Below are 15,455 nucleotides of genomic sequence, written 5' to 3' on the forward strand. Positions count from 1 at the left end.
CGCCCAGGCTGGAGTGCAGTGGCCGGATCTCAGCTCACTGCAACCTCCGCCTCCCGGGTTCACGCCATTCTCCTGCCTCAGCCTCCCGAGTAGCTGGGACTACAGGCGCCCGCCATCTCGCCCGGCTAGTTTTTTGTATTTTTTAGTAGAGACGGGGTTTCACCGTGTAGACCAGGATGGTCTCGATCTCCTGACCTCGTGATCCGCCCGTCTCGGCCTCCCAAAGTGCTGGGATTACAGGCTTGAGCCACCGCGCCCGGCTGTTTTTATGTGATGGTTTAGATTTACGGGGAAGGTCATCAAGTCAATTCAAGTGTTCTTTCCTTGGAAAGAACTTCTCAAAAGCTTCTCTTTCCTGAGAAGCCTTTCCTTGGCTTCCCCTCATGTTCACCCCATCACAATGAATTGTAAATATTCTCTGTGTACACATTTATGTCACTTACTTGACTAACAGCTCCTGTTTGGGGGAAGCTTTCTTTAGTTCATCTTAGTTACTCTAGGATCTAACGTGTGGCAATAAATTCAACAATCAAAACAAATATTGATTTGCACAGCCTCTGCACTGGGGCAGTTACCAGAGACCGAGTATTAATCAGTGAAACAGAGAGATGTGAGGAGGGCCGGCCACGGGTTGTGAAAAGAGGAGGGGCAGAGACATGGTGAGAGAAGGAGGGCTTATAGAAAGGCAGGGGCCAAACCAAGTAGGGCCATATGAGCTGGGTAATAGGGAGCCATTGAAAGATTTATACAGGCATCACACTTTCCCTGGATGCTGTGTAGGAAGAGATCGAAGCCTTCCACAAGTGGAATCAAGTAAACCACTTAAGAAGCTTATGGTGAGCTGGGCACAGTGGCTGACACCTGTAATCTCAGCATTTTCGGTGGCTGAGGCAAGACGATCACTTAAGGACAGTAGTGTGAGACCAGCCTGGGCAACATAGCAAGACCTTGTCTCTACAAAAAAATATGTATATATTTAAAGATTAACTGAGCATCATGGTGTGGCCTGTAGTCCTAGCTGCCTGGGAGACTGAGGTGGGAGGATCGCTTGAGCCCAGGAGGTGGAAGCTACGGTAAGCTATGATTGTACCACTGCACTCGAGCCTGGACAACAGAGCAAAACCATGCCCCCCCTACTGCTCCCCAAATAAAAGAAGAAGAAGAAGGAGAAGAAAAAACTAGTGGTGGTTTGGGCTATAGTGAGAGAAGAGGTAACAGGTGTACTGATTCAAGACGTATTTTAGAGGTAGAATAGTCCGGAATTTCTGACAAATCAACTATGAAGATAAGTATAGGGGAAGAGACACGTAGGCCATCCAGATTTCCGAATGGCCATCCAGGTTTCGGAATGGAGCCACAGGTGGATGAAGGAGTGATTTATTGAGACAGAGAAGACAGGAGAGAAATAGACTGAAGTGGCAGGAATCAAGAGTTCATTCTGGGACATATTAACTTTGGGATGCTTGTGAAATTGCTACATGGGAGTGGAGAGTGGGCAGTTGGATACACAAGTCTGAAGTTCAGAGGAGCAGTGGTCTAAGCTGAGGCTATAAATTCAGGAATCACCAGCAAATAAATGCTATTTAAAGCCGTGGGTCAAGTTGGGACCACCCACAGAGAGTGTGGTAAGAGCAGTGGAGGGCTCAGGAACACAGTCACATAGCTGTGTTAGGAGGGAAGGAGGAGCTAGCAACGGAACTGGAAAAGACAAAGAAACCCAGGGGAGGTGGTGACTGCCCTTGAGCAAGGAGCAAGATGAAGGCAGAAAGCTGAGGCCGGGCACAGTGGCTTACACCTGGAATCCCAGCACTTTGGGAGGCCAAGACGGGCAGATGACTTGAGGGCAGGAGTTCGAGACCAGCCTGGCCAAAATGGCAAAACCCCAACTCTACTAAAAATACAAAAATTAGCAGGTATGGTGGCACATGCCTGTAATCCCAGCTACTTGGGAGGCTGGGGCAGAAGGATCACTTGAACCCAGAAGGTGGAACTTTCAGTGAGCTGAGATCACGCCATTGCGCTCCAGCTTGGGCAACAGAGTGAAACTCTGTCTCAAAAAAAGAAAAGAAAAGAAAAGAAAAGAAAAGAAAAGAAAAGAAAGAAAGAGAGAGAGAAAAGAAAAGGAAAAAGAAAACTGAGCCCTGAGTGTGGCAAGGAGGAGGACACTGCTCACCTGGAGCAGTGGTCACCATCAAGCAGCAGAAGTGGGAGCCCAACAGGCATAGAGAAGAGGTGAGGTGGTGACAGGGCATGCCCAGCTGACTCTTCCATGAATTTTAGGCATAAAAAGCAGACAAATGGAAGGACAGCTGAACATCCTCTAAAGGATCAAGGAAAAACATTCAGAATGTTTGCATGCTGATGGGAATAATCCAGGAGAAAGGGGAAGCTTGATGAGGTTGGAGATAGAGGAGATAATAAAAGGAGGAAGACCCTGAGATGGTGCAGGGATCGAGTGCAAGGCATGAGCATAGGAATTGGCCTTGGACAGGAGAGGGATGCATGACAATTGTACCTAGAGGGAAGAAAGAGGAAACAGTGGAGGGAGATGATTATAGATGTAGTAGGAGATGGGCCGGGCGCAGTGGCTCAGGCCTCTAATCCCAGCACTTTGGAAGACCGCAGCAGGTGGATCACTTGAGGTCAGGAGTTCGAGATCAGCCTGGCCAAAATAGTGAAACCCTGTCTCTACTACAAATAGAAAAATTAGGTGGGTGTGGTGGCAGGTGTCTGTAGTCCCAGCTACTCAGGAGGCTGAGGCATGAGAATTGAGAATCACTTGAACCTGACAGGTGGAGGTTGCAGTGAGCCAAGATTGTGCCACTGTACTCCAGCCTAGGTGACAGAGCAAGGCTCCATCTCAAAGACAGAGAGGAAAAAAAAAAGACACATGGTTGCTGTCTAGTGGGGGTCTGTGATAATTCTTTTCCATATCCTGTTCCACCTTCTTGTCCAAGCTTCAAGTCAGCAGTTTTAATGAGAAGATTTAGTGAGAGTCAGAGAGTTCTCCTTCTTCAAAGCAGTGTGATATGAGGACACCAGGTGAGATCAAGGAGGGAAGGTGGGTAAGCATGCCCACTGAGCACACAGGAGCAACCCAGTCCAGCCTTGGGGAGGCTGGAAATCTGAGTTCCATAGGGAAGGAGGAGGAACAGGGAAATACTGGAAGATGCTAAGCAGGGAAGTGACATGATCTGACTAGAGGCAGAGATGATGTGAGGTGGACGTGGACAGTAGGGTGCTGCGGGAAAGAGACTGGAACAAAAGAGACCAAGTGGGAGGCTGAGAGTTTGAAGCACATGGGAGGTGAGGCAGGCCTGGAATAAAGCGGTGGTATTGGTGGAGAGAAGTGGGCAGATTTCAGAAATACTTAGGAGAAGGGGCCAAGAAGATGAACTTGAATCAAAAACACACTTATTTATAATTTTCTTAAACAAACATGGCTTCATTTTTAACTGCCAGGTGGCTATGTTTGCAAATATATTAACCTAAGGGCCCTTTGGTAAGTCTGATAGTACTCCCAGGCTTCGGTTTGTAAATGCCCTGGTTGAGACATCTCTCTCTTTCCCCTGGCTTCTCAGCACAGTCTAGGCACACAACCTTGGTTAAGTGATTTTTTTTTTCCAGCCAAGTGAAGCTACCCAGGGTAGAACTGCAGTTTACTCTGGCCTTCCTCTGCTGGCCAGTAGCACTCACAGTACCTGGTGACCGTGCAACTGGGTCACACATCATAGTAAAACTTCAGTGATACCTTGCACTAGTGTGGAAGGCTGTGTGTCACAACATGCTGTCATCTGTATCATTTGATCCTGTCCGACCCTGAGAGGTGAGCAGAACAGAATTAATCATCTCAGTGTTACAGATCACAACACTAGTAGCCCAGAGAGGTTCAGTGAATCCCCTGGGGTCCCAAAGCCAAGAAAAAAGGAAAAGGTCAGAACGTCTTGCCCCATACATCACAAGGAGCAAGTTTCTTCCTTTGATTATTATTTTTATGTTTTTGAGAGAAGGTCTTGCTCTGTTGCCCAGGTTAGAGTGCAGTGGCACAAACACAGCTCACTGCAGCCTCAACCTCCTGGGCTCAAACCATCCTCCTGCCTCAGCCTGTCATGTAGCTGGGACTACAGGCATGTGCCATCATATCTGGCTAATTGTTTTACTTCTTGTAAAGACAGAGGTCTCATTTTATTGTGCAGACTGGTCTCGAATTCCTGGACTCAAGTGATCCTCCCGCCTCAGCCTCCCAAAGTGCTAGGATTACAGGCATGAACCACTGCACCAGGCCATTCTTCATTCTAGAGCCATACCTTTTAATGTCTTCCTTTACAGTGACAAGATGTGACTGTGTGGACTCTCAGAACATGTGTTTCTAATTAAGAACTCTTGAACTCTACAGCTGGAAAGGCCTCAAAACATCAGTGCAGTGGCTCCTGGCTGCACCCACATCATCAGAAAGCATTTATTCAGTATCTTCTTAGGCCCTTTCGCTATCGTCCAACGGAAAGAATTAATTTTCAACGGATAAATTGATTATTTTCCCCAACTTGCCCAATCTAGTGGGCAAGTCAGGGAATGATTCTATAATTTGCGTCTATGGCCTACAATTCCAGCATCACTTAAACAAATAGCTCACCCAAGAAGAAATCACAAGTCCTGCCTCCCGCCTTCCCCTTAAGGTTTGGCTCATGGGCTCACTCAACTCCAGGCCTCAAAAGATCTTTTCTTTCACCTTGATTCTGTTCTGCTTGCATTAGAAAGTAATTGTTTTGGGCCCCTCTTTCTCCTCCTATTTTCTTGTTTCTTCTTCCCACTTCTCAATCTGAGTGTTGGTGAGGAAAATTTAGAAGGATTCAGAATTGAGAAGACAGTGATTCAAAGAGGTGAGTGGGCCAAGTGCAGTGGCTCACCCCTGTCACCTCAGCACATTGGGAAGGTGAGGTGGAAGAATCATTTGAGGCCAAGAGTTGGAGACCAGCCTGGCCAACATAGTGAAACTTTACCTCTAGCAAACATTTAAAAATTAGCCTGGCCCGGTGGTGTGTGTCTGTGGTCCCAGCTAGTCAGGAGGCTGAGGTGGGAGGATCACCTGAGCCTAGGAGTTCAAGGCTGCAGTGAGCTATGATGGCACCACTGCACTCCAGCTTATGTGATAGAGCAAGACCTTGTCTCAAAAAAAGAGGTGAAGAAGCAAAGGAGGGCCATAAGCTGGAGGAGGGTCTAGAAAAAGGGGCCAGAGTAAGACAAGGAGCACAGAGAGGGGCAAGCCTAAAACAGCCCATGAGAAACGAATACCATACAGGGGTTTTTTAAATTAAAATTATTCTAAAATGTATTAGAGAAAATTGTGTTTTTTTAAATGTTATTTTTTCAAGGGGAAGGGCTTACCAAGACTAAAATCACCGCTGTAGTAGTTCAAGGACAGAGAATTTATTCTAGAGAATCACAGAGGTGCAATGCCAGGTAGAAAGATAAGGAGGAAGATGGGGAACCCCAGCCCAGGACCGCATGTCGGAGAGCACAGAGCAAGCCAGCCTGGAGGGCCAGGGTGGGAGGGAGTTCAAGGCCCATGACCAGGACCAGAGCAGAGCAACCCAGAGCAGGATGAGGCAGAGACAAGACCAGGAATTGGTGAAGGCGTGTGGGAGTGGAGCGGCGGCCCTGAAAACCACGTCAGTCTTACAGGTACAGGATCCCGGCATCAGCCTTCACTGACTTTACCCCATTGCCTAAACTGGGTTAAATGCCACCCTGTTACATATGCATGCAGCAATGAGTGCTTTGTATAATTTCTACCAAAAAATTTATTTTAAGCCATAAACCATGGAAAAAGACACTACACACACACAAACGCGCGCGCGCACACACACACACACACACACACACACACATTAGTGCTTACCAAACATTGAGAAAAAATAAAAGGAATGTCCTTAATATTCCATTTAATTTTCTAGCCCTCCCATTTATTCTCAGTTTATTTTCTTTCTGCATATTTGGAGTTTAAATGTCCCTTTCTTTCTGAAGTAGTAGTGATAGTTTTCCCACCTGCTCATGTCTCATTGAACTTCTCATTGTTCAAGTCACTTTAGATGTATCTCTGCGCACTCTATTTAAGTACATTTCCCCCACAACGATCCCATTGTTTTATAATTGCACCCTGTGGGTTTGCTTTATCAGACTCAAGAAAACTTTCTGATGGTCATGGTTGCTCATGCCTGCAATTCCAGTATTTTGGGAGGCAGAAGCAGGAGGACTGCTTGAGACCATGAATTTGAGACTAGTCTGGGCAACATAGTAAGATCCCTCTTCACAAAGCTTTTTTTTTTTAATTAGCTGGGTGTGGCAGTACATGCCTGTAGTCCCAACTACTGGGGAGGTTGAGGTAGGAAGATCGCTTGAGCCCAGGAGTATTAGGCTGCAGTGAGTTTTGATCACCCCACTGCACTCCAGCCTGAGTGCAGAGCAAGACCCCATCTCAAGAAGGGAGCGAGAGAGAAATTGTTCAGCTTCACAGAACACAAGACTGCTGCTCAAAGTGACATAAAGCATCAGCAATGTGTACTAGATCATCCAGCACACTGTCCCCTTTCAGGACACCTCCAAAATTGATTCATTCAAAAGCACAGTGGCCTCAAGGACACACTCCCCTTCCATTTTCTGACTCTGCTATCCACAGCATGTTAGTCTCTCTCACCTGGATCCCTTCCTTGTTCAAAATGGCTGCCTCCAAGGTTCCAGGGTCACCTGCTGACACAATGACCTCCAGTACAAGAGAAACTGTGTCTTCCTCCTCTGTGAGTCTTTTCAAGAACCATTCCTCGAAGCCCCCTATACCAGTCAAGGTTTGAGCAGGGAAGAGCTTGCATTCTCAGAGAATTTAATAGAAGTGAATTTAATGGAGGGGGCTGTTTAAAGACTGCAAGCGAGCAAAGTTAAGAGAACCAAGGAGGAAAGGTGAAATGCCAAGGATTACAGCAGAGAGTCCTCCTGCTTCTGGTCCTGAAGGAGAAAGAAGAAAGGAAGTTTCCACCCTTCATAAAGAGAGCTGTAGCTGAGGAAGAGAGCTTGCCCGACACGGGAGCTGTGCCTTACAGGAATGTGGCTACTGTCTGGATCGCAGCCAGGAGGAAGGGAGTCTGAGGTCGAATTATGAATACTCTGCCCTCCTAGCAATGCCTCCATTAGCCAAATCCAGTGGAATGCCAGAGGACAAGGAAGACTTCACAGCGCAATCCTTAGAGGTCAACCTCCTGGGGCACAAAGCAGAAAAAGACAGATGAGTTCTGGATGGAGCGGGACAAATGGAAACAGACCAGCATAAACCCCTAACAGACCTTCCCGTGTACATAGCAGTCCAGAAAAGGATCTCATGCCTCCCCTTAAGCCAGTCGCTTTCAAGGATATTGACTTAGAGGCTTCGACTTGTCAAGATTAAATTTTAACTCATATGGGAGAGGGATAAACTCCCACATGAAATTGAAGTTTTGCCAAAAAGAAAGGAGAGAGGAATATCTGCCATAGTAAATATTTCTAGAAAAAATATATATATACATCTTTGACAATCTCTTTTAAGAACTATTTTACCTGAGAAAATAAAATGTTAAAACTTTAAGCGAGGCTTCAAAAGTGTCTTTTGGAAATTTACTAGTCAATGAAAGCTAAAAAGCTTTGGAATAGCTTCTACACACTTAAAGAAACAAAAGACTATTTAGCCTTGTTAGGATTTAGGGGTTGAGACTGAAAAAAAAAGATCTGGAGCCTAAAAGCTGCAAAACACAGGTCCATAATCTAGAGGGTGAGGAGGCAGATGGCCAGTTAAAACAGTTCTCTGGGGGACACTCTCCAGTGCTCTGTCCACTAGAGTTTTAAGTGGTTCACAGAGGTGATCCTGGGGAAGACCAACACATTTCCTCTCCTGTTCTGAAGCAGATCACAAGGCACATATCACATGTAATCCTTACCCAATGCAACAATTATTACAAGAGACACAAAGGCAAAGGTAACTGTTTATAACTTAGCCTAAAAGTCACTCCAATCGTGACCTCTTTATTGAAAGAAGAACAAGCTAGGAGATGAAATGTGTGAATTGCAGACATACATCCCTGAAACTGCATCATGATGAGTAGTTGATCATTTGGTTTAATTGCAATTGGCAAAACATTTAAAACATTTGCCTTCTGTTCCCAAAATGCAGATGTTAGAACTATGAGGAATATACTGTGATCTCGATTTCCTTTATCTCTGTTAAACTTCCAGTTGCCTTCCAGACAATTCTGGCATGAAGAACTGAAGTATTAAATGAAACAAAGGCTAAGAATTAAAATCAAGAAATAAACATTTATCAAATGTCAACAGTACCAAGACCTAGAAAGAAAAAGGCAACAAAGATGTCAGATGTCTGGCCCAACGGATGGCAAGCAAACAGGTATACATAAGTAGCTTGGTGCCAGTTACATTTTGAGAGATGTCCTCCTATGTGTTCTCACAGGTATGTTCTAACTCAAGGGGGAACCAGCTAATACCAGGAAAACTATTAGCACATCTTTGGCTAAGCATTGTTGTTACTTATAGCATAGTTATTTGTTAACTCAAGTAAAATCCTTAGCTCTGACAGCAAACAACTTATAAAAATCACAGGGGGGAGCAGTGGTTCACGCCTGTAATCCTAGCACTTTGGGAGGCCGAGGTGGACAGATCACGAGGTCAGGAGATCAAGACCATCCTGGCTAACACAGTGAAACCCCATCTCTACTAAAAATACAAAAAATTAGCCAGGCGTGGTGGCGGGTGTCTGTAGTCCCAGTTACTCAGGAGGCTGAGGCAGGAGAGTCGTTTGAACCCGGGAGGCGGAGGTTGCAGTGAGCCGAGATTGTACCACTGTACTCCAGCCTAGGGGATAGAGCGAGACTCCATCCCAAAATAAGAATAATAATAATAAAACAATTACAAACTAGCCAAATTAGTCCCTTAATCCTCAGATTTCAGATGGTGATTTCTCCTTTACTCTTTTTTTTTTTTTTTTTTTTTTTTTTAGACGAGGTTTAGCTGTCGCCCAGGCTGGGGTGCAGCAATGCAATGAGGACTCACTGAAGCCTCTACCTCCTGGGCTCAGATGATCCTCCCACTTCAGCCTCCTGAGTAGCTGGGACCACAGGCATACACCATCATGCCAGGCTAATTTTTAGTATTTTTTGTAGAGACAGGGTTTCACCATGTTGCCCAGACTGGTCTCAAACTCCTGGGCTCAAGGAATCCTCCCACCACAGCCTCCCAAAATGCCAAGATTACAGGCATGCTTGGCCTCTCCTTCATTCTCACACATTTGTGATTGTAATGAAGGCGGAGTAGTGTAACCACAGTTCTATAAGACAGAAGAAATTGGCAAATAAGCCCGTTGTATCTTTCAAGCACAGGCATTCTGCCAGTCACCATTTATCTTTACACTTGTACAAACAAGCTCATGGCTAAGGAAGCATTAAGATAATGATGAAGAAGAAGAAATCATTTGGAGGCAGTTAGAATAGACCTTTAGAAGGAAATGGTTCTTAAGAAGGAATCTCAAGATTGAAGGAGCTATTGATAAAATGAGAATGGCTGGAAAACGGTCTAGTAATAGTCAACATCCGAAGAAGATGTTGAAGGTGTTGGCTTGGCTGGAATCTAAGTTCTGAGAAGACTGGTTATTAAAGGGAGGAGATTTGTGGATAAAGATGCAACAAATCTCAAAGTCCATGGGCTTCAAGCTTTAAAAGAGAAAAAAGGAAAAGACTGGATGATGGAAACCCAAATAAAGATTCTTAGGTAAAAGATTATGTTCTTTGTATAAAAGCTATTTTGAGGAGCTGGTTTTGTTTACTAAGTGCCTAGATGAAGAAATGGAAAGACTTTCCCACTCCCACCCTTGTCTTAGCCGTTGTGAGAAGCCATGTGACCTCTTCCTAAGTCTGAGGAATTGAGCTGTTGTCAAGGATCTCAAATACTTTTTTTAAAGTGTCAGCCAAGATGGTGTTGTTGTCTAAACCTAGTAAACATATATGATTGCGGTGCCACAAATAGCACTAGGAAATAAGAAAGGCAAGAGAGTGTTGAAACAGAAGGCGAAGAGTGTATCCACCACTGTCCTCAATTTTGGGTGACTATCAAACATACAAGAGGAAGTGGCTCAGCCATTGAAGGTGCTTAATCTAAATGTGAGACCAGTTTGGTTTTGTTGCCCAGAATTTAGCTGCTTCCAAAATACAAAAAGCAAATTCCATAACAAGCAAGAAATGTCTGTGTGCAATTCACAGAACCCCAGCCTAACTCTGGTGGAAGGGAGTAGGGTAGATGCTTACATTTAAAACAAAATTTTGCATCTGTAATTAACGTAGATTTATCTTCAATGTAGTTTTCCTACTTAACTTCCAGAATATTTTAACTGTACGAGCCCCTGCATTAAAATACTGTAATGAGAAAATCTGGTACTACTTTGTGAATTAACTTTTAAATGGGTATAAACATTTCCATGTGTTAGCGAGCCTCTGCAAAGTCATTTACTGTACCCGACTGCCTTATCTGTGGCTAAACAGACTACAACTGAGCAGACCAAAGCATCATGTCAGTTGCATCCTAAGGAAAGCAGAAAATGAGGTTGAGTTAGAAGTGCAGGCCGGGCGCGGTGGCTCAAGCCTGTAATCCCAGCACTTTGGGAGGCCGAGACGGGCGGATCACGAGGTCAGGAAATCGAGACCATCCTGGCTAACGCGGTGAAAACCCATCTCTACTAAAAAATACAAAAAACTAGCCGGGCGAAGTGGCGGGCGCCTGTAGTCCTAGCTACTCGGGAGGCTGAGGCAGGAGAATGGCGTAAACCCGGGAGGCGGAGCTTGCAGTGAGCTGAGATCCGGCCACTGCACTCCTGCCTGGGCGACAGAGCGAGACTCCGTCTCGGGTGGGGGGTGGGGGGGAAGAAGTGCAAGAGATTTGGGGTTGGGGGGTAATGTTTGTAAAAAGTGTAAGAGGAAATATGAAGATTGCCCAAGCATGGAAAGCCTTCAGATCACGATGTAGGTTTGACACTTACAAAAGGAAAAAGGGTAGAAAACAAGATAGACAAGAGAGAGTCTCAAATTTTGGTGGGTCGGGCACAGATTTGGCCAATGTGATGGGAAGCTCTGAAGCAAAGAGGATTCCTGTGTTGGACAGACATAGCCTTGGTACCGCCATGGTGCGGGTATTGGCTGGGACCTGCCTAGAAAAAGTGTGGTCTTGGTTCAAAAGCTGAAGCAGATCCTCCAGGCACTGCAGCTAGAAGCTGTCAGCTGCCCACAATCCTCACAGCTGCCAGGTAAGTCCTTTCTCCAGTGAAGATCTGAGTCATTGCACACCTCAATGCCTACCTCCATCCATCCCTACAGGGCATCCAGTAATCTTCAAAACATCTGGGAGTTTTTCCCCAGAGTAGAGTCACTTGAATAAATGTCCTTTGGGGAAGGACAAAAGGAATGATACCATCATAGACTTGGTGTGGTGTTGCTGGGTCCTTCATCCTGGGAACGTGGCCACCCTTTCTATTGGGGGATTCCAGGTCTGAAAACTGCCTCAGGTTCTAGGTACTAGACAAGGGATTGCAAATGTTTGATAGAGCAAACACCCTCAGCCTCCTGGGCATCCTTGTTGGCGCTTTTTTTTTTGGTTTTTTTTTTTTTTTGATACGGGATCTCACTCTGTCGCCCAAGCTGGAGTGAAGTGGCACAGTCTCAGCTCACTGCAACCTCTACCTTCCGGGTTCAAGTGATTCTCCTGCCTCAGCCTTCCAAGTAGCTGGGACCACAGGTGTACACCACCACGCCCAGCTAATTTTTTGTATTTTTAGTGGAGACAGGGTTTCACCATCTTGGCCAGGCTAGTTTTGAATTCCTGACCTCAAGTGATCCACCCACTTCGGCCTCCCAAAGTGCTGGGATTACAGGTGGGAGCCACCATGCCCGGCCTGTGTTGGCTTTCTTTTAATTAGATGTATTAAGAAATATCCTCACAAGATTCCCATCTGTTTCACCCCATCGTCACTGCTCTCTGTGGATTCAGCTCCACAACAACCTTTCATACCACCACTTGTGGCCTGCAGAGGAAAGCCTCTAGCTAATTTCCCAACGGCTTGGTGAATGCTGTGTTCTCCAGACCTCCTTGTGCTTCGTAATCCTCTGGTGGGTCTTCTAATCACCATAATATACCCTCTCCAGCATGCTCACTTCCCTGAGCCTTTAAAAATCTGTTTCAGCTCCACTCAGCATGGACCTATCTCCAGGCTTGAACCACCCAAGCAGCAAGTTTGCACTATCCTCTAGGGTCTTTGCCAAGCATTAAGTCCCACATCCTGAGAAAATGCCCTGAAGTTCCTTTATTTACCTTTATCCTGCTCTTTGATCAAGCACCTTCGAAATCCAGTTCCTTCCTTCTAGTATAGGGGCTAATTACTCACAGTTTGGGGGAGGTACAGTCTCCTTCTAGCTCATCAATGTTGCCATAATATTCTTGGCTTGGTGATGTTGTGACTTACCTCTAGTGATTGGTCTGACAACCAGGCAAGGAGTTGAGGATCCTGAGAAGCCCTCTTGGCCCATGGAAACGGAACTCTGTGATGGGAGTTCCAGATGATAACAGGGAAGGGTGAGCCACCTCTGCAGGCTCCGAGGGCTTAGAAGAGTTTGAGAGCTCAAAATATTTGGAGGCATCCACCCAAATGTCCCCATTCCGTGCACAAGAGCTCCATGTTTTCCCAACCAGTGCTCTGATCTTTGCATAATGATAATCATCTTTGAAGCTAGGCAAGCCTATTAAATCCAGAGTTTGGTCTTCTGCTTTTTCTACACTGAATTGAGTGAATATGGGCTTCTCTCCTGGAGGCCCTCAGGCCTTCACACTTGGCTTTCAATTGCTCCCTACCTGCCTACAGCTTTTCATTATCCTACTGTAGATCCTCAATGCAATTGAGCAACAACCAGCCAATTCCATTGTCCTTGGATACCTTTCTTCTCTCTGACCTCTCAAATGCCTCAACCTTCTCTCCATCCAGGGTTTTCCTATCCACCAGAACATTCTTCCAAGTTACTGACATTAAAAGTTTTAGGCAGGGCTCAGTGGCCCATGCCTGTAATCCCAACACTTTGGGAGGACAAGGCAAGAGGATCACTAAAGGCCAGGAGTTAAAGACAAGCCTGAGCCTTGTTCAGTTGCCCAGGCTGCAGTGCAGTGGCATGATCATAGCTCACTGCAGCCTCGAGCTCCTGGAGCCTCAAGCAATCCTCCCGCCTCAACCTCCTGAGTAATTGGGACTCCAGGTATGAGCCACTGTGCCTGGCCCCTACATTCAGATAGATTTTTAAACTACCTGAACCAAGTTAACTTCCTCATAGATTGGATGTGCCCTGTGAGAGCAAAAGAAGAGTCAAGGATGATCCAGGGGTTTGCCTTGAGCACCTGGGAAGGTGGAGCAAGCAACATTCCTTGGTGCTTCCAGGGCACACCGCTTCTGAATGGTGCCTATGGGCTTATAAATCCATCTCCTCCCAGGAGACAACACATTTATTTTGTCCCTGGACCTTATGAAAGTTGCCAGAATCAAAATAGAATCACTAGTGTTTTTTTAAGAAAAACAACAAACAAGCAAAAAACCTGAACTGGATGCAGTGGTTCATGGCTGTAGTCACAACTCAGAAAGCTGAGGTAGAAGGACTACTTGAGCTCAGGAGGTTGAGGCTGCAGTGAGCTATAATCACACCACTGCACTCCAGCCTAGGCGACAGAAGGAGGCCCATCTCTAAAAAACAAACATAAAAAGACTTCACTCTTGTCACTCTTGAGATTAAGGATTTACCTAAGTAGTAAAATACGTCAGATCAGATTCTGGACACAGGAACTCTGAATCTGGGATGTGAAAAGGTTTCTGGAGAAGCGTTCTGTTTCTCGTATCATTAACCACAGGAAGATATTATTTGGTATACAAGAGGATATTGCTTAAAGAGATAAGAAACAGAAACTCTCTCTCATATTTCTTCAAATACCTTGCAAAGTTGTGAGTTAAAGAAAAAAGAACCATGTTCACTCAAAGGGGAGATGCAAAAATAAAAAGATAAAACCTTTTCCCTTACCCTAAGGAGATAATATGTGCATTAAAAAAAATGTTCTAATACTGTTCCTGCAAGTCAATATATAAGCATTACTGAAAAGTCCAATCTTGCCTGCATTTTACAGCTCTCAGCTCCTTTCAGGAAGCAACTAAATCAGAAAACAGTGTTCTCTCTTCCTTGGAGCTAGCACAGGTTTTGATAACATCAATTGAATGCCAAGCCTAAGTACAGATTGGAAGTTAGAAGTATTGCTATTGACCCTTTTCTAATATATCCTTCAGCTCAATAATTAATCGATTTGTGACAAAATGAATAGAAGCTGAGGTCTTCTGAGAGCTTACAATGTGGCAGATGCGAACTCAGTGCTGCACACTGGCATTCATGCTCTTCATTCTTGTCTCCCAAGCCACTTGTCTCACCCACACTCTCCGGGCCAGGAGGTGCTGCACAACCCACAGTGGGAAACTTTCTCCCACCCATTCCTGACTCCTGAAACCCATCCACGGTGCCATCAGCCTGATCCACTAATAGCAAAACTCTTCACATCCGAAATCTAACTTCCAAATAGTCCCTCCTTGCTCTGACAAAAACTGACTCTTCCCTGAGGACGAGCTCACCTCTTCTCTTATGCGCTGGCTGTTTTTCTTTTTTCTTTTTCTTCTTTTTTTGAGATGGAGTCTCCCTCTGTCACCAGGCTGGAGTGCAGTGGTGTGGTCTCAGCTCACTGCAAGCTCCACCTCCTGGGTTCAAATGGTTCTCCTACCTCAGCCTCCCGAGTAGCTGGGATTACAGGCACACGCCACCACACCCAGCTATTTTTTGTATTTTTAGTAGAGACGGGGTTTCCCCATGTTGACCAGGATGGTCTCAATCTCTTGACCTTGTGATCTGCCCATCTTGGCCTCCCAAAGTACTGGGATTACAGGCGTGAGCCACTGCACCGCGGCAGGCTGTTTTTCATTCCAGGCCCTCCTGCCACCTCCTGCAGACCTGGAAGTGATGGAGGGGCCCTCCTGGTCTTCTTTTCCCCTTCCAGAGCCTTCTCCTTCCCTTCTACTGCAAATCTCTCTCTTTTTTTTTTTTTTTTTTTTTTGAGACGGAGTCTCGCTCTGTCGCCCAGGCTGGAGTGCAGTGGCCGGATCTCAGCTCACTGCAAGCTCCGCCTCCCGGGTTTACGCCATTCTCCTGCCTCAGCCTCCCGAGTAGCTGGGACTACAGGCACCCGCCACCTCGCCCGGCTAGTTTTTTGTATTTTTTAGTAGAGACGGGGTTTCACCGTGTTAGCCAGGATGGTCTCGATCTCCTGACCTCGTGATCCACCCGTCTCGGTCTCCCAAAGTGCTGGGA

General features: G+C 45.8%; 1 protein-coding gene across 1 annotated transcript in view; it reads right to left on the reverse strand.

The window, feature by feature from the left end:
• Positions 1-13,676, reverse strand: part of LOC108521735 (putative uncharacterized protein C10orf126) — a 38,510-nt gene extending 24,834 nt beyond the window's left edge. Inside the window, 4 exon segments of the mRNA XM_017861694.1 lie at positions 12,539-12,594; positions 12,597-12,620; positions 12,623-12,675; positions 13,654-13,676. Coding sequence (XP_017717183.1) covers positions 12,539-12,594; positions 12,597-12,620; positions 12,623-12,675; positions 13,654-13,676 — 156 coding nt within the window.
• Between the last annotated feature and the right edge of the window lie 1,779 nt (positions 13,677-15,455).

Source organism: Rhinopithecus bieti, unplaced genomic scaffold (assembly GCF_001698545.2).
Source record: "Rhinopithecus bieti isolate Rb0 unplaced genomic scaffold, ASM169854v2 scaffold_58095, whole genome shotgun sequence".
Taxonomy (NCBI): Eukaryota; Metazoa; Chordata; class Mammalia; order Primates; family Cercopithecidae; genus Rhinopithecus; species Rhinopithecus bieti.